Genomic DNA, 27,839 nt, shown 5'->3' with positions numbered 1-27,839 from the left:
CTGCTCAGAGGCCTTCATCTGACCCTGAGGCTTCTCTGGTGTTAGAAGCAGACGGCTAACTGACCACCTGCATACCCTCCCACCCCCACGCCCCCTCCCGTCCAGCACCCACTGCCCTCTGGGCTTGGTGCCCCGCCCCCTCCCACATCTGACATCTGCTTCCCGCAGGCCTCTGCTCAGATGTCCTCTCATCAGAGCACCCTGTCCCCTCCCTGCACATAAACTAGCAACTGTAACAACTCCAGGCTAGGCCTCCCGCCACCCTCTTCACTTTGTCTTTCTCCAGATTACTGGTCACCACCTAACGCAGTAGCTACTGTTTCATTCACTGTGGATGCCTCCCTTCGTTAGAATAGCGGCTCCTGGGTACAGAAATCTCATAGCATAACGGTTAAAAATGACCTAAAGCCATTTAATCAAATCTAGATTCAAAGACAAATAATGAGCCCTAGAGGCAGTTCTGTAATTCCAGATTCAGCGACTCACTTGAAGACTATTTTATTTCAAAAAATACGAAAATAAAGCATATCAAAGAAAAAAATCTAAGTGTTACAAAGTCAGCAACTCTAAAAATTCTCAATACAGAGTGAAAGAGGCAAAAAGAGGGAGAAGTAAAACACGCAGATTGGTGTGCCAAGTGGGAGGTAAATATGGAACTGTGTTCTAGACCAGTAACTCCTGAACTCGGAAAGAGTCAAGCACTCCACTGAGAACAGGACACCTGCCCCACATAAAACGCACCCACACAACCTGACATCCACTTCAGGAGTTCATGGGGCCTCCCACCTCTCCCCGGTTAAGATCCCCTAACTCTAGACAAGCAACAATGAAAAGCTGCCTCCTGCAGACGGGGACCTGGGAGCAGCAGACTTGTTTCTCTGGCTGGCTCGCCAGCGCCACCTACCAACCACTCTGGGCACTGACAACAAGCCCGTGGGCAGCAACACCACACAGCCCCAGCTCCTTTCTTCATCAACAGCTCCCAAGCGCCTGTCCCGTACAAGCACTCAGGGGAGGATGAAGAGGAGACTCTCCCCAGGCACTGCAAGGAAAACAGTGTCACAGCAACAGAAGGACACGCCCTGCCACGGGGAGGAGAGCAGCAGCCACGCTGAAGGAGAGCCGAAGCATAAAGAGGGTTAAAATAACACACATGCGTCCAGCTGGGAACACTGCGGACATCGAGTGGGGCCTTGTAATAGCAGGGGGAGTAAGGTCCATGGCGATGGCCGCAGGGGCGGAGGGGAAGGTGAGGGCGGCTTCCCTGGGAAGGGAACTGTATTCTGTAGTCTACAACAGAAACACTGAAAAGGTCTTGAGCAGAGGAATGACAGGGTGCAGGATGTCACACAGTGATGGGGGACAGGCAGTGACACTCCCAGGGCCTGCCACCAGCCCAGCCCTCCCAGAAGAGCTGCCTGGGACCTGTTGGGAGGGTTGGGGGGGGGGCATCTGACAGGTGTGGCAGTCTGCTACTAGGCGCCAGCCTGCTCAAAGATCTGGAGAGAAAGCCGCAGGGATGAGGGGGACCAACTGCACCCACCAGGCTCCCGTTAAGAGCGTGAACAAATGGGAGCCACACAGAGCAAGGATGGAAGCTGAGGACTGAGAAGGCAAGCCCACAGAGAAGCCATGAGGCCGAGAGCATCAGAGCAGTGGCGAGGGGACAATGCAGTGTCAGCAGGTGCCCCAGGGAGCTGGCAAGCAGCACTGGTGCGGGGCCCCCAGTCACCCAGGGGGCCCGAGTGGTGATGACAGAGATGACTGCTCTAATGTCAACACATCGTCCCGATGGGCCTCCCCTGCTCAGGGCGGCACTTGGCCAAGCTATGTGTGTAGCACGCACACCCCGGGCTGACAGGGTTTGTGAGGGACCGAATGGGTGTGTCCCCAGAGTTCGTGTTAACACCCCACCCCCTGACATGTAGGGTTAGATGAGGTCATGAGGGCAGAGGCCCAGGCGGGATGAGAGCCCTCCCAAGAGTCAGGAGAGCTTGTCTCCTCTCTCTGCTCCCCGCCACGTGAAGATACGAGAAGTCAGCTGTGTGCCTCCGGAAGAGGCCCTCACCGGAATCCCAGCATCGGGCCTCGGACTTGCAGCCTCCAGAACTGTGAGAAATACATGGCTGCTGTTCATACGCCACCCAGTCTGTGGTATTTGTGTCACCGGAGCCCACACGGTCAAGATGGTGTCGAACAGACAAGTTCTCCCCAGAGAAGGCTGGAAGAGGCTGAGCAAACCAAAGTCACAGTGTGTCTTCACTGCACGCCTCTGCTGCCGGGCCCGAGACTCCCCCCGCTGTGTGGGGGCAGGAACAGTGCGCAGTGTCTCCTCACCGTCCTGGACAGCACGACAAACGGACAGACAGGGCAGGCAAGAGAGGAAGAATCCAAACCAGCTTCAGGTTTCACGGTGGAACTGCTGCGGCTCAGCCAGCTGCTGAGAGCAGGCCCATGGAGACACAGTGGCGGGGGGCACGTAAGCACCCCTCAGTGGGCCAGAACGGGGGCGGGGGGCAGCGGCGACGCAGCAAAGGGACATGGTGAGCAGCCCGAGGTATGACATGTGGAGTCCAGACCACAGTGTGCTTGCTGGGCCACGACACCCACCCCAGACACGACTCGGGTGCCCCCGAAGCCGAGGCTCCAGCTCACAGGCCCCGAGCAGGTGGGGAGAGAGACCGCGGGGGGAGCAGTGGGGTGCCTCCGAGAACAAACCCCCGGTGCTCAGACCCTCTCTCCGGCCTCACCTCACAGGGGGCGCACAATGGGGAGGGTCAAAGGGACCACTGCCGGGGGAGGGGAGCAAAAGACAAGAAAAGGCCTTTCCCACTTACAATCAGATACAAGGTACATCTGAAAATATATCAAAGTGACAGGATGTTTCAGTGAGGGAAAAAACATTAAGAGGTGGATTACCCACATGCTACATTCTAAAACATTACATTAAAAAAAAAAAAAACCTGCCTTTCAAAGTAGGGTAAAACGCTTCACGCATTCTTTGAGGTGTAATTAGGCATATTTGTTGATAGATAAACACAGAAGTGTTGGTTTGATCTTGGAGCAAAAGTGTGGCAAATGCTTCCATAAAACAGAGAAAAGTTTTAATATTTAAAGCAGATTTTGAGGAAGCAAATGTGCTTTCATCTCTCTGGAAGAGCTGGTGTAAATATTTTGTTTCAAAAATGACATTCTCAGGAGCAAGCATTTGTGAATGAAGTAATTGAAAACAATTACACTTGCTTTTTATCCAGTCCTATTAAGGCCTCTTTGCCTTTGAAGCAGACATGATAGTTACCTTTCCAGAAATGTGGTAGGGAAGGGAGGCAGGAGGATGCACGCCATTTTATAACCCTGGACCATGTCCCAAGTTTTATAATTTTACAACAGGGGAAATCATTCTTTGTAAATCAACAAGTATCGAGAAACCACTTGAAACCATTTGAAACCATTGTTAAGGTTTAAAAAGAAATAATCATGGCATCATTAGTAAGGTGGGGAAGGCTCTTAGAAATAGTCATCGTCCTCTATCAGCCTTGTCACTTACCTCCCATCACCTGTCACAGACTCACAAATTTTAGAACTTTAAGGAACTTTAAAGGTCCCTTAGTCCAGTGATTTTTACATTGTTATTATTTTAAGCAGGAAACTCTTTCATCGAAAGCAGAGATTCAGGATATATATCTGGGCTGGCCATGCGACTGCTCTGGCTGAGACCCTAATTGGGTGTGGGGGAAGGCGGGGGAGGGAGTTCAGAGCCCCATCTCAGAGGCTCAGAGGCCTCACAGGGAACCCAGGGGGACCAGGGAACACAATGACAAAGGTCTCAAGGTCCAGGGTGAGGCTGATTCAGAAAGCTAAAACAACAGAAGCTCCTCCCGTACTCTGCACGGCCCAGCCATTCCTACAGGGCCTGCTCCAGGACCACTGAGCAGTGCCAAGAGCTAAGACGTGGCGTTCCCAGCCCAGGTCAGGACAGCTACCTCGTTCATACAGCCTGACCGCTTCCAGAAGGTACGGCACCAGGAGACGGTTCACAATAAACCCCGGAGTGTCCTGTTTTAAGAGAGAAAAATACAAGACAAGTGAATTTTCGCTGAACTTGATCTGTGAAGTCACCAGACTGCCCCTTCTCACTCCGCAGCACATTACCCACACCGATTTACGGAGCTCTGCGTTTTCAAGATTTCTTCTGAAGTTCCAGCACAGCTCTACTTCCACGGCACATGACAACCTGTCCAACAATTGTAGTACTTAAAAATCCAATCCAATCACACCTAGATGCCCCCACTGCAGGAACCCTGAACTAAAGGAAGACCGAGGCAGAGCGGTCACCGGAAAGAACACAGCTTTGAGGGCAGCCAGTCCAGGCTCAAATTCCAGTAGTTTCCGACACTGTGACATTCTGAAACCAGGTTCATCACTGGTGAAATGAGGGTAATAAACCCACAAGATGTGAAGACAACTCAGAAAACACACAACATGCTGTGTACATGGCCCAATACTCAAATGGTAGCCCTTTACTTCTCCTCCCACACCCGTTTCAGGAATCTGGGACAAGTGCACCCTACCTTGAACCATCTCCACAGCAGCGCCACTGCCCGGGCGCCCTGGAGCCGCTTCTGGGCTACTCGGGATGTTCTCACGCTCCAGTGCGCAGTGTAGGGTGGTCCAACTGGGGCCAGGGGCCAGGGCAGAGCAGGTCCCTGCACCCCGGATGACCCCCTCGTACTGCACACCCCTTTCATCGATTTCATCCTCGTTACCACGCTTAATCGTCTCTCCTGGAGGCCTCCTGTGGGATTTCGATTCTACCAACTGGTCGTTTTGGGGGAATTTGTGGGGTAGGCTGGCTTGGTGATTTTTTGCTGGTATTTATGTGAAGCTGATTTCCATTAAGTAGGCGTAAATTTTAACAAAAGGCTGTGGTGTTCCTGCAGGCAGAACCCCTCACTCTAGCCCTGGGCCTGTGTCCCTTTCTAGCACACACAAGCCCTCCCTAAACATATGAATGAAAGCCGGCCTGCCCCCTGCGTTACTCCTACAGCTACCCTGACTGCACGCTGTGTGAACTGGGCAATAAAGCCACAGGATCTGTACCTCCCTTAACTCTGCACAAGCAGAAACCATGTCCTACTCCTAGCTCCCCAGGAACACAGAGATGAGCAAAACAGCTTTATCAGCTTAACCACAACTGTATTAATGAAATGACGCTGACTTTGTAACTAGGGCAAAAGTGTTTTCAACTTCAAAAAGTTTATCATAAAAACTCAGGACAGGGTAGGTGAAACACACATATACAAGGTTAGAAGTCAGAAAGTACTCTGGGGAAAATATTTGCTCCAATCAGAATACATGGAGTTTTACACAGTTAATATCACCCCCATAAAGAGGTCACAGAGCTCAGCAATGAAAGAGTGCTAAAACTCACAAAACACTCCAACTCACTCGTAATCAAAGTACTCATTAGAATAAAATAGCATTTTGCCAATAAGATTAGCGGCAAATGGGTTTTTTCCCATTATACTAATATTCAATGCCATTGATGGTTCAGAGACACACGTACTCTCACAATGTTGGTTTGTAAATTGTGATGTAAAGAGCACAGTCCCTTAATAAAGCAATGTAATTTTATGTAATCGTATACCTTACACTTCTATACTCATTTATTAAATATACTTTATTTACTGTGCTATGTGCCAAGCCCTGTTCTATGTACTCTACAAATATTAGTCCATTTACTCCTTCTGATAACCCCATGAGACAAGCACTGTTATCACCTTCACAGCGGGGACAGGACATGGGCCAGACGGGGTAAGTAACTTGCCCAAGATCACAGAGCTAACGAGTGCCGGAGCCAGGATGTGGTCCCAGTCACGCTGGCTCCAGGGCCCCTGGTCTCACCCTTCTCAGACCGCGCTCTCAAGAAGTCTCGCCGTGCAGAGAGACGCGTTCCGGGCGCCTCAGTGTCATCTGCCGTGCGGCGTGCTGGCCACTGCAATCCTGCAGGCCGAATCCAGCCCCCCGGCTTCTGCACTGCTCCACGACCGCAGCCCCCCGCCAACAGGAGGGCCGAGCAGTTAGAGCAGACCGGACACCCGAAAACACGGACTATCTGGCCCTTACAGGACAGCGTGCTGACCCCTGTTCTTTGTGGCCGCCTTACACCGTCAGGACGCTTCATCAAGAGCCTGAAAAACGGACCCACGAAGCCAGTATGAGCCAGGAAAGGGTTCTGAGACGGTGTAGCAAGGCAGTTTCATGAGGTCAGGGAGTCCCCATTCCTGCCTGTGCTGGGACCACGCCAGTGCAAGAAGGGATCCCGCCCTCTACGAAGGAACCATCATGCAGCTAAGACCACCGCCGCCCGTCGCCGCATTTCCGCCTTCTTATCTAGCTCTTGATCCGCTACACACGGACGCTCTTTCTCCAGCCGTTACTACGTTCTGCCGAACAAAGCATAACCCAGTGAGAAAGTGCAACATCTGGTTATTAATGTGGCTTTTTAAAAAATCCAGACAATTTAAAACCACAAAACAAAACAAAGAAAAGAATGAGTGCTAAAAAACGAGACTCCCTACAACACTACCCTCCTGGACCGGGGGGATCGGCACGTGAGTCTGCTCTCTCCAGCTACGGGGGCCACGCCGACACGTGACTTATTCAGAGGATTCCTGAGCAACAGGCGTTTCCACAGGTCACTACAATATATTGAGTTCAATATGAAGAACGTTTTAGAAAGCAAAAGCATACTGTAAGGAGAACTACAATGATAGAAAAGATAATGGTCAAAAAAATAGATGCATACTTAGAAACATTTGTAACGGTATCGCACAGCTGCCCATTTAGAAAAACTGCCAAGTCACACAGAAGTGTGGTCCTAAGTTTTGGGAGGACTGAAGAGGAGCGACAGCCAACAGAGACTGAAGGAGAGCAACACCATAGGTGACAGCAGCTGGGGTCACTTCACATAAAATATCGCAGGATCGCAAGAAGGGAAGAAAGCCGGGAGGCATGCTTCCCAATGGGCCATGCTTCTCAATGAAAACCAAGACACAAAACAAAACTACAAGGCCGCACTCGCTGAGAAACCGCTTCACTAATCCCACCTGGGGAAGTGGGCTCCTCCCCTCTTTCATCATTTCCCCAGCCACCTGTTGTGCTCTTTCCCAAAGTGAGGCGCTGGTTTTCAGCTCCGCACGCGCGTGTCTACCGCGTTGTCCCTGACACGCAGGCTCCCTGGCTCCCCCAGGCCCAGCAGAGGCTAAAGCCAACGGGGTCACAAAAACTATGGAAACACAGCAGCCCATCAACAGACAAAAGCCAAGACCCGGAGAGAAGTTCTCTACTCAGCTGAAGTTCTGGCTCTCTTCAGATCTCAAAGGATCCACCTGATAGCCTCGGGCAAGGCTTAGGGTCTGGCTCCCCAGCCGGCAAACTGGAAAAGAGGCCCAGCTTGCTCTTTACGGCCCCCAGACAGGCCTGAGGTGAGAGTGCCCCATCTCTCACATCTTTCTACAGAAGAATTCTACCCCAAATACGTCCGTTCTAAGGAAAACCACCCCCTCCCCAAGGTACCTATACTCTACCTTACAAGAGACAGGATGCTTTCCCAGAGCTTTGGTGAAGTCTATCAGAGATTCGTAAGTCTTCTGGCTGGTCATTGGTGTTTTAATGACCTGGAAATGTAAAGCAGAGAATTATGACCGGAGAGTCTGCAAACAATTGCAACAGAACGATTCAAGAAGACACTGATGTAAAGTGTCTACACAGAGGGTGGCAAAAATAGTTTTAGTTCCAGAATCCAAGGCTCTCAAGCCAGAAACAAAGACTTTACCAAAATGTCCACTTTAAGACAGTGAAGTACAAGGGGTGCCTGGGTGGCTCAGTCAGTTATGCATCTGCCTTCGGCTCAGGTCATGAGCCCAGCGTCCTGGGATCGAGCCCCACATGGGGCTCCCTGCTCAGCAGGGAGTCTGCTCTCCCTCTCCTTCTGCTCATGTGCTCTCTCTCACTCTCTTTCAAATAAATAAAATCTTAAAAAAAAAAAGACAACGAAGTGCTACAGAATGTACAAAATCAAAGCTTAAAATATAAATGTGTACGTGTGTAGTAGAGCTTTACAGGCTTTCTCCCTGAGGCAGACCTGTGTTCAAGCGTCCCTCACACCACTTAATGGCTCTGTGACCCCAGGCACGTTTCTTGAAACCACAATGACACTGAACTCACTCTCCCCACCTCGAGCAACTGAGGTGACAATGGAGTCCGATGAGGAGGTGAAGCATTAAATGCAGCGGCTACCAGTACAACGTGCTCAGTAAATGCTGGCTGCTGTCACTGTTTTACTTGCTACTGTTCATTCACTTCAGGGAGGTAACTGGAGGTCTACTGAGTATGACAACCGCCCTTAAAGTACTCTGCCTGGAGTGCCAACTTCTCCTGGTCCAGATGAGGAGAATGCGTCCCCGGAAAACAGGGTGACTTGCCCAAGTCACAGGTCTCTTGGACACTGAGATGAGGATCCCCCCGATACTCCGCCCTCCCCCACACAGATGCCCCAAAGCCCACCGGCTCCCTTCGCATCAAAACAGGCTTATCCCACAGAGGAAGGTTTTCATTTCCAGCACACGGGGGCCCCAGGCTGGGCCTACCACCTGCCAGGCACCTGGGGAAGGCTCCTGGCAGCCCGATGGACCCATGAGGAGCGTGCAAGCAAGCAAGCAAGCAAGGGGCCAGCTGGTCCCCACTCACGGAGGCCCGCTGGCACTCCACTCGCACGAAGCACCTCGCCTGGCAGCCCCCAGAACACACACAGTTCACCTGTCAGGAACCAGATCTGGCAAATGGACAGAGACCCAGGTGAACTGAAACTAGAATTTAAATGCCAGTTAAGGAACTTCAATGAGAGTCAAAGCAAACAGGCTTGGCTTCTACATTAGACCCTTTATATGAGGTTAGACAACTCCATCAACCTCTGTGCCTCAACTCTCTACTATGAAATGGGGATAATGATACTTGACACGTCCTCCGTCTTGCAAGAGGGCTGTGGGGCTTAACGAGCTAGTGTCTGTGCAGGATGAAAGGTGCGATATACATGCAGAGAATTACCATCCTCCGTCTCTTAATGTGATCACGGTTTGGGGTGTGGCAGTATGTGATGACATGAAGGGAAGTGGATGAGTAGCGCCAAAAAAAGCACCATGAAGACGGGGATGAGGAATGGGGGGAGATGGACCAGAAACTGCTCCGCGAACACCATAAATCAACAGCAGTCCAAGAGTTACTCAAAAGGGAGTGTGAGAAGGTCTCCAGCAGAACCCCACAGATTGAACGAGGACAAAGGCTGCTAATTATAGAGTTTCAAATATAATTTGTTGATTTAAAGGAGTCAGCAGTAAAGATTTTTTAACAGGAGGATGGACATTTATTCATCCAACAAAGAGCAATGTGCTACAGATACTCTGTTTATAGTGCCAATAGCCTGAAAACAATACGCGCACACCTATGCGTGAGTCCCGTCCCAAGCAAGCAAAGGAGAGCTGCTCAACGTAGGGTACGACCCACTTTCGTGCTCACCGCCAGCGACACATATGTGAACACCCAAGGATAAAAACTGAATAAAGAGTACTTTTATAAAACATTTTCTAGAAAATGGTAATATTTACTAAGCATTAGCTGTTAACAACCAACACGCTACCTTGCCAAAGACATAGACGGACACTATTACATAAATGCAGTTGGAAACAGCAGTAGTTTGAAGTAAATGTATACAGTGTGTCCTATATCTCCAAACACAGGTACCTGACACAGTACCTAAGGAAAGTGATTAGTCCTTAAGCACTGAAATGTTGAAAATTCCATCCCACTTCTTTGCTCTTTTCTGCATAAGGAAAAATGTGGTTTCTTTTATACCCGCCCCCCTTCATTCCTCAACTTCTTCGAAAACATCCTTAGGAAGTGAGAGTACACTGGAAGAAGCTGGGGAGCAGTGTCAGCAGAACAGATAAATTCCTACCTCAGCCAGGTCAGAGCTGTCTTTGAGAGAAAACTAAGGAAACACAGTCATCATTAAACTAGAGGTGAATGCTTACGCGGTGGGATGGGGGGGTAAGGGCACGTGAGAGGAAGGACAGAAAGAGCTGGCGGAAGGCACCAGTGGAGAAAGCAAACCCCGAGACTCTCCCAGGGAGCCCCAGCCAACCCCCGGAGGTCTGCCTGGCTCCGCGTCCCCCACACTTCGCATGGCAATAACTCTTCAAGCCCAGAACAAATGCTACTTTAATAGCGGCTGCTCCTCAGACCCTGTAATTAGCCCCCTGTAAAAGGCAAGTTGCCACATTTCAGGTGCAAATTGTCTACTGTGACTCGTCTCCCTATATGCAAGTCTCCAAGCAAGCAAGCAAGCAGAAGCGACCCAAACGGGATTCCTGGGGGCCTGCTCCCCTCCACCTCAAAGGTCTGCGCTCAGGACGTGCAGGCTACGGGGAGCTGCTTTCACGGCTGGGATCAAAACCCACGGGACATGCGCTCATCTGGGGACAACAGTAAGGCCCGGTTACCTGGGCCAGAATTCACCCCAGCGAGTGGACAAGGGGGTACAGTGGCTCCTGTGTAAAACCAGGCTGATAAAATTCCATTTACAGCCTGGAGCACACTGACCTCACCGAGACCGTGTAACACGTGTGGCTCTGCCCTCTGCGGTCTCAGCGAGCCAGTGGTCTGCAGTGCTGCCTTCCCAGTCAGACGCCTCTCTCTGCACTGCCCGTCCCACGTGGCACAAATAAGTGAATGACATTCCACAGACTGAGCAGCCGTCCTGCACGTCACCGGTCAGACCACTGGGCTGCGAAGAAACAAAGCACGACGCCTCCCTAGACGTCAGGTGCTCCTTCTTCTTCCGGCTCCGGAAGGACAGACTGTAGCCCAAGAAACCTCGCACCCTCCCGTTAAAATCCACCCAGAGCACCCCGATGGCAGAAGCGGTATGAGTCAGACAGCAGGACTGGCAGAGCTGACCGGGCAAGCAGACACCCACTGACCTCCACCAGCTTCATCAAGGGCACTGGGTTGAAGAAGTGGAGCCCGGCGAATCGGTCCTGTCTTGTGGTGGCATTGGCTATGTTCGTGATCTGCAGAGACGAAGTGTTGCTGGCAAAGATTGTGTGTCTGTGGAGAGAAAGACGGTGGAGTATCGGCATGAGTCCCACCTTTAGAAACAAACAGGACTGCCCTCGGTGCAGCGCACGAGGCACCCGCCTGCTGCCCAGGTCTGTTGTCCAGAGCTCTGCAGGAGGTCAGGGGAGAGAGCTTCACGCGAGAAGCCAAAATAAGTGACCAGTTTCATCTCAAGTTTGAAACTTTAAATTTGGTAATTTAAACTTACCTGTTTCAAAGGTGTATTTGAGCTTTACCAATCTTTCATTTATTTTCAGGAGGAACATCTCTGTCCACTTGTATTAGTTAATTTTCATGGTATGTGGGGGAACACAGGTTAAGTACCGGCCTCCGTCACAAAATGAAACCTAAGTGAGTGAGACTAATGACAGTAAGGATACGCCACAGACGCTCAAAGTCAACAAAAAACTGTAAAGAACTAAGATCTTTTCCCCTCAAGTGAAAAGCTTTAATTTTCCACTGAATGGGAATTAAAATGAAAACAGAAGAAAACCAACATGGTCCAAAGAGTTTTAAGTTTACACAGGGAGATCTGGGCAAGGAAGGGTACATGTACACCTATGATAAATGTAGTTCCAGGTACTCTGCTTATAAACTCTCCTTAAAAAGCAGGGGCACCTGGGTGGCTCAGCCAGTTGAGTGTCCGACTCTTGATTTCAGCTCAGGTCATGATCTCAGGTTGTGAGATTGAGCCCCACATGGAGGTTAAAGATTCTCTCCCTCTGTCCCTTTCCTCCAGCACTCGAAAGAGGAAAGAGAGAAAGAAAGAAAAGAAAAGAAAAGAAAAGAGAAAAGAAAAGAAATTTCCTAAAGAAGCAGTACCATCTCTGTGTGTGTATAATAGTAATTCTTAAAAATCCATGTTGACTTAAACCAAGTTCAATTTTTAAAGACCACCATAGGCGCCTGAGTGGCTCAGTCTTTAAGCATCTGCCTTCAGCTCAGGGTGTGATCCCGGCGTTCTGGGATCGAGCCCCACATCAGGCTCCTCTGCTGGGAGCCTGCTTCTTCCTCTCCCACTCCCCCTGCTTGTGTTCCCGCTCTCGCTGGCTGTCTCTCTCTCTTTTCTCTGTCAGATAAATAAATAAAATCTTAAAAAAATAAAAATAAATAAATAAATAAATAAATAAAGACCACCATAACGTGGGGTGCCAAAGGCATTATGGCAAATCTTTAAGCAATGACAAGCAAGACTTCTAGGCTTTCCTATAGCGCCACCTTGTGGGTACACGTACATAAAACAGCCTAATGCTAGTTAGAACCATAATGGCCCAGTCAGTGCAGGAAGCAGAGTCCCTTACGGATCAGATTTGGGGGTTCTAGCTTACCCAAAAGGCAATACTACAATCTGCGTGAAATGAGGGATGAGTGGGAGAGGGGGGGTTGGGAGAAGAAACGTGAGTGTGGCTGACACAAGCACCGTTAGGCTGCACACCATGAACCCCAGCAGCAGGGCCATGGCGCCCCACGGCTGTGCCGGCAGGGGCTGCTGCACTTATAACGCGCTACCATTTTATAGGACAAAGGAAGGGCGACCTGCCTGCAGAAAGGACAGATGGAAGCACGCTGGAGAGCACATTTTGTTACAGGGTGAAGTTACGTCAGAGTCCCGTCCCGAGTGTCTCCAGTCCAAGGTGCTCCCAGCGAACATTCTACCAGCAGGGGAAAGATGCGTCTTCCTCACAGACCTCCGCCTGCCCCTCTCCCAGTCGGCTGGGCTGGCTCTGCTCCTAACAGCTCTCACACTGCCTACTTTCCACACAAACAACGCGCTGACATATTCGACTTACAGGGGTGCCTTACCTTCCACAAAAAGTACACCCTCACGTCTTCCTCGGAACACTGGACTCTTGGACACTCTTTGGTTTTCCCTTTCTGACACTCAGGTACCCCAACCACTATTTCCCTCTTAAATGTACTAACAGAAAATCGGCGTACCCCAAGCCCTGATGCAGAGAAGACAGAGGGGGTGGTGGGGACCGTGGGGACTGGAGAGGGGGAGGACAGGACTCAGCTGGGGCTCCCTGAGGGCCGTGGCCACCTCGTCATCTGCACTTCTTACACCGCAGCCGAGGCGGTCGTGCTCTTCTCCGGGGTGCATCAGGGCGCCACTGGGAGCCTCACCACTGGAACACATTCTCCTCTCCTGTTACAGGAGTCACTGCAGAACTTAACAGTCAAGGATATCTCAATCGAGCTACTTAGAAAAACAAAACACAAAACTTAGTGGGTGTTCAATAAAGGTGGTGATCTAAAATGAAAACAAGAGTGTAGAGAAGGCCAGCTGATGGCCAGAAGCAAGGTCACATCTATGGTGTGCCTCCTCCGATGTGCCTTTCCACGTGTCTCATCTGTGGGATATGAACCTAAGTGGAAGAGCCCAGTACGGTGCCTGACACACAGGAGGCAATCGGGAAACTGAGCCAAATTACATTAACATCCTAAACAACTCTGTGCTATAGGTACCGCTACCCCTATTTTGCAGATTACTAGGGAAACTGTCTTCAGAGAGTTAGAACTGGGAAGGTCTTGGAAATGACTTACTCCTAACCCCTCAGTCCAATTACAGATGATAAAAACCGAGGACCAGAAAGGCTTCATGACTGTCCAAAGACAGAGAGGGAAGAGGGTGACATGGTCCCAGGCCACCTACTTTGCCCTAACAGTCCTTCCGTGACTCACACTGACGCGAGAGGGCAATCAGAGCTGTCACTGTCCCTGAGAACGACCGGCATCTCAGTAAAGGCCAAACTACCGGGGGGGGGGGGTTATTATTTCAGAGGGCTCCCCGCTTACTCGGGAGCCAAGACCTGCACCAGAGTCTTCCACCTCTGCAGGCCTAACCGTCAGCACAAAGGGCGTGAGCACACTCCACAGCAGAGTGACGTCCAGGCGACAGACAGGGCTCTCCTCTCTGGCAGGCGCGGGGCTTCTCCGGCACCAGGGCTGATGTTCCAGCACACTGGTGTGCCAGTGTCCCTCTTCAGCCACTGCCCACTGGCTGAGAATTACTTCTGTCCTATCATCTCATTCTGACTTTCAGTTCTAACCTGAAAGGGTGAAGTGTGGCCACACAAGCCCTAGGGAGAGCAGGAATAAATCAGCCAGGTGTCACAATGGCCAAAAGCCAAACACGAATGAAGGCTCCAGGTTCTGAGAAAGAGAGCTGACTGTGTGCAAAAGCTTGCTGACGCTCGTCGGCACTGCCAGTTCCAAGCCCCAGGCACGCGTATGCCTGACCTGCATGGGCTGACTCCCCCTCCCACCCTGTGCCAGGACGCCTGGTAAGAACTCAATGCTCCTGTGATGCTCCCAGTGTTTTGACTTATCCACATAAAGCTCAAAACAGGAAAGCCCAGGGAACTTTGTGTAGACAGACAGGCACTCCCTTCAACTGCACCATTCTGTATGTTCCACTCAAAAAAGGGGGACACACAAACGACTCTTGAGATTCCTCAGCAGACATCTGAGGATGCAGCCCAAGCCTCTTCATCCTCTGGCCCGGGAGGGCCCATAGCTCAGACACTGCAAGAGACAGAGGACTGTCCCTGAAAGGACCTTCTACTTTACGGTGGGAAATCCCACCACCATCTGGAGACAAAGATCAGACAAAGGCAGCCCAAGCCTTGGGGAGCAGACTGGGAGTGGGAGGAAGGAGGACAGGGGAAACAGTGCCAGGTCTTCTGGAATCAGCTTTGGGATAGCAGAAAGAGAAGTGGGCTTGCTGTCACAAGACTCCTTCCTGGGAGAAGAGCCCGCGCCCGGGGTGGGAGCCCTCAGACCCAACGAGAATGGCCACGAGTCACGTACTCAGAGGCAAACTTGTCCAGCCTCGTGAAGACCTCGCTCTTCACCTTCAGGTTCTCCACGATGGCCTCCACCACCAGGTCTGTGCTGTGGACTACGGATGCTGCGTCCGTGCTGGTCGATATGCTGCTCAGGGTCTTCTCCACAAACTCGTCGCCCGCCTGACAGGGGGAGGAAGAAGAGAGCGTTCACTGGACCCACCGGAAAACAGTGTGTGATTGGCCACTAGGACAGAAGGAGACAGGAGGGTGAGGACAGGTGCGCTGGCAACCTGAATACGCCCGGGAATTCTAAGCAATAAAACTCCCTTCACGTCTGCTTAGGGACGATGGCATCTCAGGGACTTGTAGACACCAGCGCAAGAATCAGCCTGGGACCATGCCAACCGCTGGTCAACAATTACTGTGGTGTGTGGGTTGTAGCCCTTCACGCTGCCCATCGGCTCTGCTCAGTTACCACGCGGCCCTCTCGCAGCACCTGTCTGGGCCTGCTGTCTCTCTGTTCTCGCCGTGAGCAGACTGCCATGCGCTGTGGCAGGAAACAGGTCCTGAGATATGACCTTCCGGAGAAGAGGACAAGGCTAGCTCAGCACCATTCATTAGTCTGAGAGGTGCTGCTGACTGTTCATCACTAACAGAGGCACAGAAGAGCTGAGTAAGGGCAAGAGAGGGTAAGCGCACCGGACTTAGTCGTTGTGCAAGTAATCAGCGCCCATCACAGGCCAGCTACTGGGGCTGCAGAAACACGCCAGACACAGCCTCTGCTCACGAACAGCTCGCAGTCCCACCTTCATCTCATCTGTGCCTCCAGGTTTCCACAAACAGACCTCAGTTAGGGCCGAAGACAGCACCTCTATCAACTACCATTTTATCTCAAGACTGACTGTCCCTGGGGCATCAAAGTGGCCACAATCAGCGAAGGCGTCCAAAACCACCAGGAATAAAACAGCTCTCAGAACTGTTCCACAAAAACACACTGTGAGAGGACAGGCGATTTTCAATTTTCTATTGGCTGCATTATAAAGAGTGAACAGGTAAAATTAATTTTGTCCAACCCGATCCATCTAAAGTATTATCATCTCAACATGTAATCAATATAAAAAGCACTGAGATGTCTTATATTCTTTTCTCCTAGTAAGTCTTTGAATTCCAGGGTCTGTCTCACACAGCGTGCCCCACATCACGCGCTCCCTGGCCCCTCCTGGCCCACGGCCACCGTGCCGATCGGTGCGGGTCAGGCCCAGCGAAGTGGACACGTCCCTCATCCACGCACCTGCCGGGCGCAGATGAGACACGCCGAGCCTCCTGAGGACTCACTCACCAGGAGCCATGCATCTTGAGCACAAGCACCTTGGTTTGTTTGTTTTTAACCCTCTGAGTGGGGCCCAGAGCCTGTGCACAAAGGGGACAAGCAGCAGAAGTTTGCAGAGTAAACACATGAAAAATGCAGATTACCTGGGTTCACACTCACTCTGTCCTCGACTCCAACCGCCAGCCCAGGGGTCTTCAAATCCCACCCGCCTCATCATAACATGCCCTATCTCAGGTCCCCCTGTCGTGGAGAATATGGGGGACAGGTGACAGAGATGTTAATCTGCCTGGGATGTTTATTGTTAGGATTTCTTCAGGGGGAGGGTGAAAATCAACTCCACTCCTGCCCCTCTGAGTTTTGAAAGGGGACTACATATTAAGAAAATACACGCCAAAACCACAGCGAGATACCACTTCACACCTCCTACGGTGGCTATGATGAAGAAATGGAAAACCACAAGTGTTGGCCGGGATGTGGAGAAACTGGGACGTTCGTACACTGCCTGCAGGAATGTAAGATGGTTTAGCCACGATGGAAAATAGTTTGGTGCTTCCTCAAAAAGCCGAACACAGGACGGTCTCATGACCCAGCAATTCTACTTCTAGTACATACATGGAAGAACTGAAGAAGGACCGGGACAGACAGTATATCAACATTCACTGCAGCATCATTCACAATGACCAGAAGGTGAGAACAACCCAAGTATCACTGACAGATGAATGGCTAAACAAAATGTGGTCTATACACACAGTGGAATATTATTCAGTCAGGAAAAAGAATGAAGTTCTGACACATGCCGCAACCTGGATGAACCCTGAAGACAGTAGACCAAAGGAAATTAATCAGTCACAAAAGGACAAATATCCTACGATTCCACTTACATGCAGTCCCTAGAAGAGGCAAATTCAGAGACACAGAAAGTAGATTCGAGGTCACCAGGGGTTGGGAGGAGGAGAGGATGAGGAGTTACTGCTTAACGGGTACAGTTTCTCTTTGGAAAGATGAAAAAGTTTTGTAAAGAGTGGTGATGGTGGGGCGCCTGGGTGGCTCAGCCATTAAGGGTCTGCCTACAGCTCAGGTCATGATCCCAGGGGCCTGGGATGGAGCCCCGCATCGGGCTCCCTGCTCCCCGGGGAACCTGCTCCCCCCTCTCCTGCTCCCCCTGCTTGGGCTCTCTCTCTCTCTCTCTGACAAATAAACAAAATCTTTAAAAAAGAAAAAGTGGTGATGTCTGCACAATAGCGTCAATGTCATCACCAAATCGTACCCTTAAAAACAGCTAAAATGGCAAATTTTGTTACATATATTTTACTATACAAAATTCCAAAAGGGAAGAGCCACACCACTGTAGATGCCGGGGTGACCAACACAACAGAAGCCCCCCTTGCCCTCTTCTCTGCCCGTATATGAAGTGAAATTCCATCCAGGGCCTGAAGAGATCAATCTTAAGCAACTTTAAGAAGGTGGCAAAGGTAAACAAAAATTCACTTGGGATTTCTGCAGTATTTCTAAATAAACATGAAGGTCCAAGGAGAAAGGGTCAGTAAACCAGAGTTCTGGGCCTACTCAGAGTTCCTCAAGCTCTCGTACCCCCTCTGCGGCTGGGAAGTGAGAACGACACTCTCTGTATCTTACTCTCCAGTGACTACATTATAAATGTGCCTAAGATATTACCTAAGCCATCAAGATTTCCTAGCTAAATGCAATGTTTATTATATCATTCTCTGTAACTTGCAAGTACCAAAATTTTCTTCCTGTTTTGGTCTCTGCCATCCGTATGACAGAATAGGTGTTTGTCAATTCTCCGTGGACAGAATGAGTTCACCACCTGCAGAAACCCTCTCCCCGATCTCCAAACCTACCCGATAATATGGTTATTTACTTCTGTTTTGTACTCAGTCCTCACCAAACGTTCAGCGATTATGTTATTTATATTGGTCTAAAGTTATGGGAAAATGAGCTTTACTCAACAAATCAAAAAAGCAAGCAAAGGCCACCAAATGCATTATGTTCAGAGGACAGGTCTTGAGGTATATAAAACAAAACATTACCTTGGGGTTTTCTGCGAACTTCTTCTTGGCCACTTTCCTAAGGCTTTCCTCAATCCCCTTTTTAGATTTTGCCAGTAGGTCCTCTGTCTGGTCTACCAACACTACTGTGTGGCCAGTTGCAGCAGCAACCTAGGGCAAAGAAAGAAAGGAAACATAAACGTTAAAAAAAAAAAAATAGTAGAGTTTCGGGTTCCATGTGAACTCTGCCACCATTCTCTTCAAAATACCCAGTAAACATCATAATAATATTAGGCGGCATCAACTAAACACCCCCTTCCTGCCAGGCACTGCTCTAAAGCCTTTACACGGACGGTGCATTCTCAGAAACACCTTAGAAGGTTAAGAAGTATGTGCACCATCACACGACAGGCGGGCGGCGGAGCTGGGCTGCACATCAAGGCTCTGAAGGCCACCCCAGAACTACTTCCCAACCGTCCCACGAGGGAGTCACCAACCACAGGTGGCTATTGAAATAAACTGAAACGGAATACAATGAAAAACGCACTTCCTCAATTGCACTAGCCATGTTCCAAGTGCTCAACAGCCCACCCACCATCGTTTTTCCTTAAAATTGGAGAATCCTGTGCAGCTCGACTGCTTAGCTCACCTCTTCTGTAGTCCTTAGATCAGTAACAAGACCTTCATAATGGTAGCAAAAAGATTCCAAGGGCCAGAACGCCTGGGGGCTCAGTCGGTTAGGTGTCAGACTCTTGGTTTTGGGTCAAGTCATGATCTCACAGTTGTGAGATCGAGCCCCATGTAGGGCTTCACGTGGCGTCTGCTTGAGATTCTCTCTCCCCCTCTGCCCCGCCCCCCACTCATGCATGTGCTCACTCACACGCTCTCTCTCTCAAATAAATTAATTAAAAAAAAAAAGATTCTGAGGGCTATTTAATGACACGGCTCCCGTGAAAGCAGATCTCTGGTGCCCAGCCAATTTAGGAGGGCAATTCCCATCCCACCTTGGCTGAAATTCAGACAGTACATTTCGTGCAGCCGCCCCAAAGTCCACCTGGAGCCAGCTTAGTTTAGCCACGGTGACAAATCAATTCCTTTTTCATCACGATTTGCCAATCTCTTTTACAAGGGCTGTGGAACAGGTAGTGAGGGTCACTGGGTCACATTACAGGTAGGCATTGTACTCAGTTCAAACCACAAGCCAGAAGACATGTGGCCTACCACAAACATAAGTGATACAGGATGCCAGCATGACTGAGATGTCCCTCGGGGGCCGAGAAGGCCCCTGCACAACCACCGCTCTGGAACGTCTGTGGGTCAGCAGTGTGTAGGAGAGGGGACGGTTAGCTGAAGTGAACCTGCCAGTAAGAACAGTTCTAACCCACCATCATGATGCAAGGTTTTTGAAACTGGGCAACTAAAATTCCAAACTGAAAGCCAGAGAGGAAAAGTAACCCAAGAGCAAAACTCAAAGGCAAAGAGGTCCAAATCCCTGAGCCAAGATTCCCAAAGAACACTGATAAAAATTGGTAAGACACGTTTGAAATGGAAGTTAGTTACAAGAGCACCTCGGGCTTGTCCCTGAGCGAGCTTCCGACAGACGCGCAAGTCTGAGCCTGCCGGACCTGTGGGCAGGAGAGGCAAGGCTGCCGGCGCCCCAAGCCTGCCTGGGGACCTGACAAGGAAGCACTGCCAGGACAGGAAGGTCTGATCAGCCCGGCTGGGTAACGGCGGGAACGAGAGCTATCCTGATAAAAGGACAGAGGCAAGCAGTGGACTCGCCCTGCTGGCGGAAACACAGGCTGCAGGCAGGCGGCCGGCCCAAGAACACCACCCAGGCTTTCTCCCTGAGGTGCGAGAGCCCGAGGCTCAGCTTGCCAGCACCTCAAATCACGTGACCTGAGTTGGGCCCTCTCACACGTTCAGAGTGAAAAAAGCAAGAGCACATTTAGACACTGAGCGGAAGAGGCAACCCAGCAGGCCCCTGGCTGGCCCCTGGAAACTCAGCCTCGATGAGAGCCCCCATCCTCCCCTGAGAAGAACGGCTCGCTGAGCCTGAACTGCGGAGGCGCTCTGGTCTCTGCTGCACACCTGCTTTCCTCGGAGGGGGCAGGAATTCGGGTCTGTGCCAGGCAGAGGGTACCCGTGTGACCAGCCCCAAGAAAAGCCCAGGGCCCTGGGTCTCCGACGAGTGTCCCTCGTAGACCCTTCCCATGTGCCATCACAACTTGCTGCCGGAGGAACTGTGTGTGTCCCGTGTGACTGCACATGGAGGGGACTCTGGAAACGGTCCCTGCTCTCCTCCGGACTTTGCCCCTTGCCCCTTTCCCTCTGTTGCTTTTGTTTTGTACCCTTCTGCTGAAATAAACTGTAGCCATGACTATCATTACATACTGGGTCTTGTGACTACATCACCAAGCCTGGAGGAGTGGGGGGACTTGATGGAGGATCCTGACACAGAAACTAAGAAAATAAATCTCAAAGTCCAGATGCAGCTGGAGATGAAATTACTTTGCGGCAGGCACCCCTGGGCAGCACCAGCTGAAGGGCAGCGTGATGACCACTGATGGGGCACCTTGCCTGCAAGGCAGGGGCGAGCAGAGGCGCTAGCTTTAGGGACCTTCCATTTTCATTCTGGCTCCTCTGAGAGTCCCTCTGGAATGACACAAGTATTTTCACTTTGTCCCTCTTAACCCCTGACCTAGATCGTCCTTCGAATAGGCCAGAAAGGACTCCCCAGATTTCTACCTGACTAGGTCCTGATCTGCGTCCCCCTCTTCAGCTCCAGCAGGCATCACCTGGATTTTTCTGCTCCTCAAGGAGCTGGAGAAGAAAATTCAAGTATTTGGCACAAGATAATACCAAAGCTGAAGGGAACAGAGATAAAGAAAGAAAATGAGGGCAGTGTCCTTTTGCTTAGGGACTTTATAATCACACTGAGAATACACAGGGGAGAAAACTAAGTATATAAGGCTCCATACGTGGGAAGTCAAATAAAAAAAACCAAAAACTGCCATTGTGAAGAATCCTGTCAGGCCCTGAACTCAGAAGGCTGGATAAAAGGAGGACATCTAGAACGGGCCAACTTCCCAAGGAATAAAGGATTAACCATAAAGAAGTGAGAGGTGAGGGACAAGTGAGGGAGGATTCACACCTTTCCTCTAGAAACCCACTTTCAAAGGTATTATAGCACTGCTTGATTGTGATAGCCATGGGGCATTTTTGGTTACATAACAGATAAGCCACAATGCTTTCCTTAGACAGCTGACCCCTGAACAACATGGGGTTAGGGGTGCTGACCCCCACCCCCTGCACTGTTGAAAATCCACATACAACTTGTTTTTTTTTTTTTTTTTTTAATTTGTTATTATGTTATGTTAGTCACCATACAGTACACATCATTAGTTTTGGATGTAGTCCACATACAACTTCTGACTCCCTCAAAACTTAACTATTTATAGCCTACTGTTGACCAAAGGCCTTACCAATAACAATGAATCCATACACGTATATTGTATGCTTCATTATAAACTGTATTCTTAAAATAAAGCAAGCTAAAGAAAATGTTAAGAAAATCATAAGGAAAATATATTTACAATACTGTAAAAAATAGGGGCGCCTGGGTGGCTCAATCAGTTAAGCGTCTAACTCTTGATTTTGGCTCAGGTCATGATCTCAGGGTCATGGCATTGAGCCCCACGTCAGGCTCCAGTCTCAGCATGGAGTCTGCTGGAGATTCTCTCTCTCCCTCTTCCCCTCCCCCGCTTACTCACTCTCTCTCTCAAAACAAATAAAATCTTTTTTTAAAACATACTGTAAAAAAATCCGTGTATAAGTGGATCCCCGCAGTTCAAACCCATGTTATTCAAAGATCAACTATAACTGCTTTTTTTAAACTCCAAGCAGAACCAAACCTAGAGGGGAAGTGCCCCCAAATATTCAAGTAACCAGAGACATATGCATTACAAAAACACTAAAATTCACCCAGGAAAAACCATGGCCAGAAAAGCATTTTCAGCCTTCATGCTCCAAAGTCCTCCCATAAACTCCCCCAGCCACTCCCTGCCCCCATTGCAAGAAGTCACTGGGCAATCCGGTCCCTGCCTTGCTTCATCCGGGTTTCTGACTGAGCACACTGGAGACAACACGTGTGTAGACACTGGCCAAAAACAGCTGTTAAGACAAGGCTCTCCAGACAATGTTCCAGGAGAGCAAAGCGTGCGTGTCAAATGACCGTATCAAAGTGACTAAGTGTGTCCCACTTAGCTTCCCTGTCCCCCAGAAGATGCAGGAGGTGCAAGGCGGGGCCAAACCTGACAGAGGAAGACGACAGATCTCTCCCAGTGTGTTCTTGACCGTATTCTCGCTCGGCAAAATTTCCCTCAGCTCCACCGTGCCCCACTGGTCTCAAAAAGCTCAATGTCATCTCTCTCCTTCAAGTGACTAGAGCATTTTCTATGCTCCAAAATGCCTCTACCAGTATTTCTGGCCAATGAGAAGGCAACAATTGTATGGGCTAAACAGTTATCGCCAGCAGTCTTGTTTTGTTTTTGTAAATACTTTCTACTTCAGCTTTTCCTTCTTTGATTAATTCATAAAACTTCAGGAAAATATGAAGGAAATCTTATGGTAGAGACACAGGTAGAAAGGACATTCCCACTTAAACCCAAAGCGGGTATGGTTAGGTCCGAATAAAGGAAATACAAGCAAAAAAGAGAAAATTAAACTCTCCTTGTAATATTTTCCATTTTATAAAGAAGCTCTTTAGAGCAGGTCACATTTGCGCAGGAACAAATGAACGTTACAACATAACCTCGGGTGATTTCAAGTTACAGCAACATTTTCATCCTACCCACCCGCAGAGAGCAACCCATCCAATGCTCTAGTCCCTTGCAATCATGTCTTGCAGAAATACCCTAGGGACACCAGGTCAGCAATCCTGAAGGTAACTTCAAGCCCTATTTGTCTTTGCACCCCAAAGTGCCTGGCCCACAGCCAGCACTCAATGTTTACTTGTTAAATAAATGAACAAATAGGGGCTTAATAGAATTTCCACGGGATGAGTCCAGTGTTCTCTGACTGTATTAATCCACTCCTCCTGCTGTGTGTCTCAAGTGTCCAGCACTGAGACCGACTCAGGATGCAAGCGGTCTGTCCCCTGTCGCATGCATTCCATGTCAGGCTCGCATCCCTGCTGCCTGACCCTCATCCCAGATTGGCTCAGTAAGCTGAGGCAGTCTTAAGCATGGCTAGTCAGCCACAGGCCACTTAATAAAGGCCAGCTTGCTTCTTCCTAAATTATGAATGCACTTGTCTTACTTCTATGAGATCCCTGAGAGCTGGGAGAGCTAAATGCGGCACAATTAAGAAAGGCAACATACTGACCATTTACTATGTGCCAGGCACACACTCTGCGCTTTCCAAGACTATCTCTGATCAATCCAACAACCTTGCTGAAGTAGACATCATCCCTGTTTTGCAAAAAAAAGGACTGACGAGGCTGAGTCACTCAGCCCAGTATCACTCAGCTGCCAAGCTGCGAAGCCAGAGTTCAAACTGCAAGGCCGCCTGGCTCCAGAACTTTCCTTGTAATCTAGTTAGAGGAGCACAAGGGAAGCTATCTTACTTGCGGAGACAACCAGCGTTTCAGACACAGTAAATACTATCATTTTACAAAAATTTCATGCTTTGACCTTTTTGTATTCTCTGTCCCCCATGCCTTCCTTAGTAACTATTATGGACTTGGTGACATCTACAAAAATTCCTCTTAAATCACACGTCAGTTCTTCCCCGAACTGGAGTTCCTTTTTTTTTTTTTTTTAAGATCTCATTTATTTATTTGACAGAGAGAGACAGCCAGCGAGAGAGGGAACACAAGCAGGGGGAGTGGGAGAGGAAGAAGCAGGCTCATAGCGGAAGAGCCTGATGTGGGACTCGATCCCGTAATGCCGGGATCACGCCCTGAGCCGAAGGCAGACGCTTAACCGCTGTGCCACGCAGGCGCCCCCCGAACTGGAGTTCTAATACACGTTCACAGCGCACAGGAAATCGGCAGCACCATTCCACTTTGTAGGTGAGGTATACTGGGGCTGATGGAGGTTCCGTGACTTGTACACTGCCCCGTGGTGAGGGCTGTAACAACACACAGAAGCAGCTTCAGTTCAATGAAATCACAGTCCGTTCACAGCAAATAGGGCTTGATAACCAAGAACATCTTTCCAGACAAATGACATCTGCCATGTGAGCAGGAAAGCCTCAAAAGACACCTGAAACAGCCTGTGGTTCTAGGACAGCCGTTCTCAAGCTGTGGGGCCTGGACCGGCAGCATCAACCTCATCTGGGGACTTGTTAGAAATACGAATTCTCAGGGCGCCTGGGTGGCACAGCGGTTAAGCGTCTGCCTTCGGCTCAGGGCGTGATCCCGGCGTTATGGGATCGAGCCCCACATCAGGCTCCTCCGCTATGAGTCTGCTTCTTCCTCTCCCACTCCCCCTGCTTGTGCTCCCTCTCTCACTGGCTGTCTCTATTTCTGTCGAATAAATAAATAAAATCTTAAAAAAAAAAAAAAAGAAATACGAATTCTCAGACTCCACTCCCAACCCAATAAATCAGAAACTCTGGGTTGGGGCCAGAATGTTAACAAAGCCTTCCTGGTGATTCTGATGCTCTAAGATCTGTGCTCAAATCGGGTTGCAGGTTAGAATCACCTGGGGAACACTTCAACCAACCAACGTCCAAACCGCATCTGGAGATACTCTGATTTATTTAGTCTGAAGGCACTGGCATTTTAAAAACAACCCCAAATGATCTTTTTTTTTTTTAAGATTTATTTACGTGAGAGAGAGAGAGAGGGAAGGGGAAAAAGGAGAGGGAGAAAAAGCGTCTTAGACAGACTCTCGGCTGAGTGCAGAGCCCAACAAGGAGCTCGATCTCACAACCCTGGTATCATGACCTGAGCCAAAACCAACAGTCGGACGCTTAACTGACTGAGCCACCCAGACGACCTACCCCCCACCCCCGCTTTTTAAGATTTATTTATTTTAAGAGAGAAAGAGAGAAAGAGATACACCCCGAGATGATTCTAATGTGCAGCCCAAATACTAAAGCATCACTCAAAAAGAAAGAACCTGTCTGCCCTGATTACCATCCAACCCACTCCAGCCCTTCTGGGTTGCCAATTATCTCAAACCACTGAGAGGCCAGCGAATCCCTATCCCAAAATCAGTAGGGTTCCTATGTCTTCCTGCTGCCCTGTGTTCATGAGAAAGTTCTGGATGTTATCTAGAAGATACTCTCTGGAAGACTCCTCTGGAAGACCCCTCTCCTCTAAATTCTCCCCAAATTCCTCAATGAAAAGTCAGGCCCCACCAAGCCCCTACTTCTGGCCAGGCCTCTTGAACATCAAGGTCTTGCTACATCTCCCCTAAAGAGAACTTGCTTCTTAATTCCTTTCTTGAAAGTCAGGCCAGGCACACGTGTTTCCCAGTTACATTCCAGTCCCTCCCCTTGATATGGCTGTCTTCTGGCCTTGATCTCTGCCCACATTTGCATCTGTACTGATCTTTGCCTATTTACTGCTGGCTCCTGGCTAACCCCTAACAACCCCTTAAGCTAGCCACTCCCTTTCTTTCTTCTCCACAGGCCACAACGCCAGGAAAAATCCTGAGCTCCCTAGAGAAGAAATCCCTTGAAAAACACAACAAACTGAAACCCGAGTGCACAGAGGTTTGCCATCCCTAGTAACAACCACAGTTTAAAGTACTTCCTACGTGCCAGACATCAGGCCTACCCAATCTCAAGTTTATTTAACCAATTCTCAAGTATTATCGAATGCCAATTTTAATGCGTCGCTTTGCAGTTCTGTAGTTCATTCTCTTGCAGACAATGATGAGATTAAAACCTGCAAAAAAAGAGCTATAATTATTTATTGTTTTTATTATTTTTGACGTCTGGAACAGGAAAATTCATTATGCAGTTACCACTAGTCCCAGGACAGGACCCAGGTAATACAAGTATGTATACCGTGAGCACCATGGTACCCGCTGGGAGGCTCGTCGGCTCTTCAGCATTCAGAGCTCCTACGTTTTTACCAAGTGTCAGGAACTGTTCTAGTCTCCCACTTCTTTTCTTTCTTCAATTTACAGCAAAAGGTTCTTGGAGGAGGTCGTCTCCCCTTGGCACGAATTAACATTATGAATGTAAATGTACAACTGGCATTGATGCCTCAGGTCTCATCAGTGATACAATAAAAACACATCATCCAGAAAATGCTTAAAATTGCAGGATCTTCAATGAGAGGAAAACACATAATTTTTAAAATTTCTTATAGAACTCTCAGAGCCTCAAGATCCTCTTTTCATAAAGACCTTAGTTGGAAAAACAATGACCTCATTTAATCTTTCTGGTAACCAGAAGATCAAATGTTCAGAAGGTGTGTATGTTGAGTTACAAGGCTCAGGGAAAAACAAACAAAAAAAAAAAGCCTCACACTTAAACTGAAACACAGTGTTGACACTTGGTTCAACAGCACTCCTCTTTGAGTCCCACATAATCACACACTAGTGTAGGGCACATACTTCAACGGCAAAAGCCTCCCACCTGAGTTTCCCCACTGTAAGCTCATCCCTCCCAACCTTAACAGATGTTTGTTTCATTTTCTTACAGCGCAAGTCAGAAGTCTCCATGTGGTCGCATTCCTCCCTCCAGTAACCACCCAGGTCTCAAAGTGTCAAAATCATAACTCCTAAGACCATCCTACACAGTTCTTCAGCTTCTTCTTTTTGACCTTAAAATCTCTTTCCCATCTAATTTCTCATTTTCTTCACTCTTTCTTGCAAGAATCATACCTAACTGTTGCTGAGGCCCACTTCTCTCCTATGATAGAGATGGTGGCTCACACTTATGGCTTTTGGGTGACTCCTCCCCAGTGAAATCCACAGTCCTTCAAGTGGTTAGGTCTTCATTCACAGCTTTCTGTTACGCTCTGGTTTGAAGGCTAAGAGCAGAACAAGATCGTTGTGCTGTTCTTGGAAGCCAAATAATTGTACTGGGCTTCACAATCTGGACAGTGGGGAAGCCTTTGAGAACAGTCTGGGTAAAAAATGCAGGGATTGGGGCGCCTGGGTGGCGCAGTCGTTAAGCATCTGCCTTCGGCTCAGGGCGTGATCCTGGATCGAGCCCCATATCAGGCTCCTCCGCTGGGAGACTGCTTCTTCCTCTCCCACTCCCCCTGCTTGTGGTCCCTCTCTCGCTGGCTTTCTGTCAAATAAATAAATAAAATCTTAAAAAAAAAAAACAAAACGCAGGGATTATTAGAAAATGCTTCCAACAAATGATCAAAAGTCACAGACAAAAAGCTTGGCTTCTTAGAAGCGAGCATTCTTGATCCCCTCTCCCACCCGTGCTCCCCTATGAATGGAGGGGAACTACCATTTAGAGTATCAAGGTGGCCACATCTCTACATTCATTCCTTCAACCACTGCCTACCACTAACTCAACACCTATGTCCTTCGTGCCTCTTCCAGGGTCTGGGATGAG

The 27,839-nt window shown here is 49.3% G+C and overlaps 1 protein-coding gene across 1 annotated transcript in view; it reads right to left on the bottom strand.

The window, feature by feature from the left end:
- Positions 1–27,839, bottom strand: part of HADH (hydroxyacyl-CoA dehydrogenase) — a 46,027-nt gene that overhangs the window by 4,639 nt on the left and 13,549 nt on the right. The window contains exons 2-6 of the mRNA XM_026499149.4: positions 18,345–18,473; positions 14,986–15,143; positions 11,040–11,166; positions 7,590–7,679; positions 3,984–4,056 (exon numbers count right to left, since the gene is read on the bottom strand). Coding sequence (XP_026354934.2) covers positions 3,984–4,056; positions 7,590–7,679; positions 11,040–11,166; positions 14,986–15,143; positions 18,345–18,473 — 577 coding nt within the window. The remainder of the gene's footprint in view (positions 1–3,983; positions 4,057–7,589; positions 7,680–11,039; positions 11,167–14,985; positions 15,144–18,344; positions 18,474–27,839) is intronic.

This window comes from Ursus arctos, unplaced genomic scaffold (genome assembly GCF_023065955.2).
Source record: "Ursus arctos isolate Adak ecotype North America unplaced genomic scaffold, UrsArc2.0 scaffold_11, whole genome shotgun sequence".
Classification (NCBI taxonomy): domain Eukaryota; kingdom Metazoa; phylum Chordata; class Mammalia; order Carnivora; family Ursidae; genus Ursus; species Ursus arctos.
Note: the sequence above shows the minus strand (reverse complement) of the source record. Positions and strands in the feature narration are given on the sequence as shown.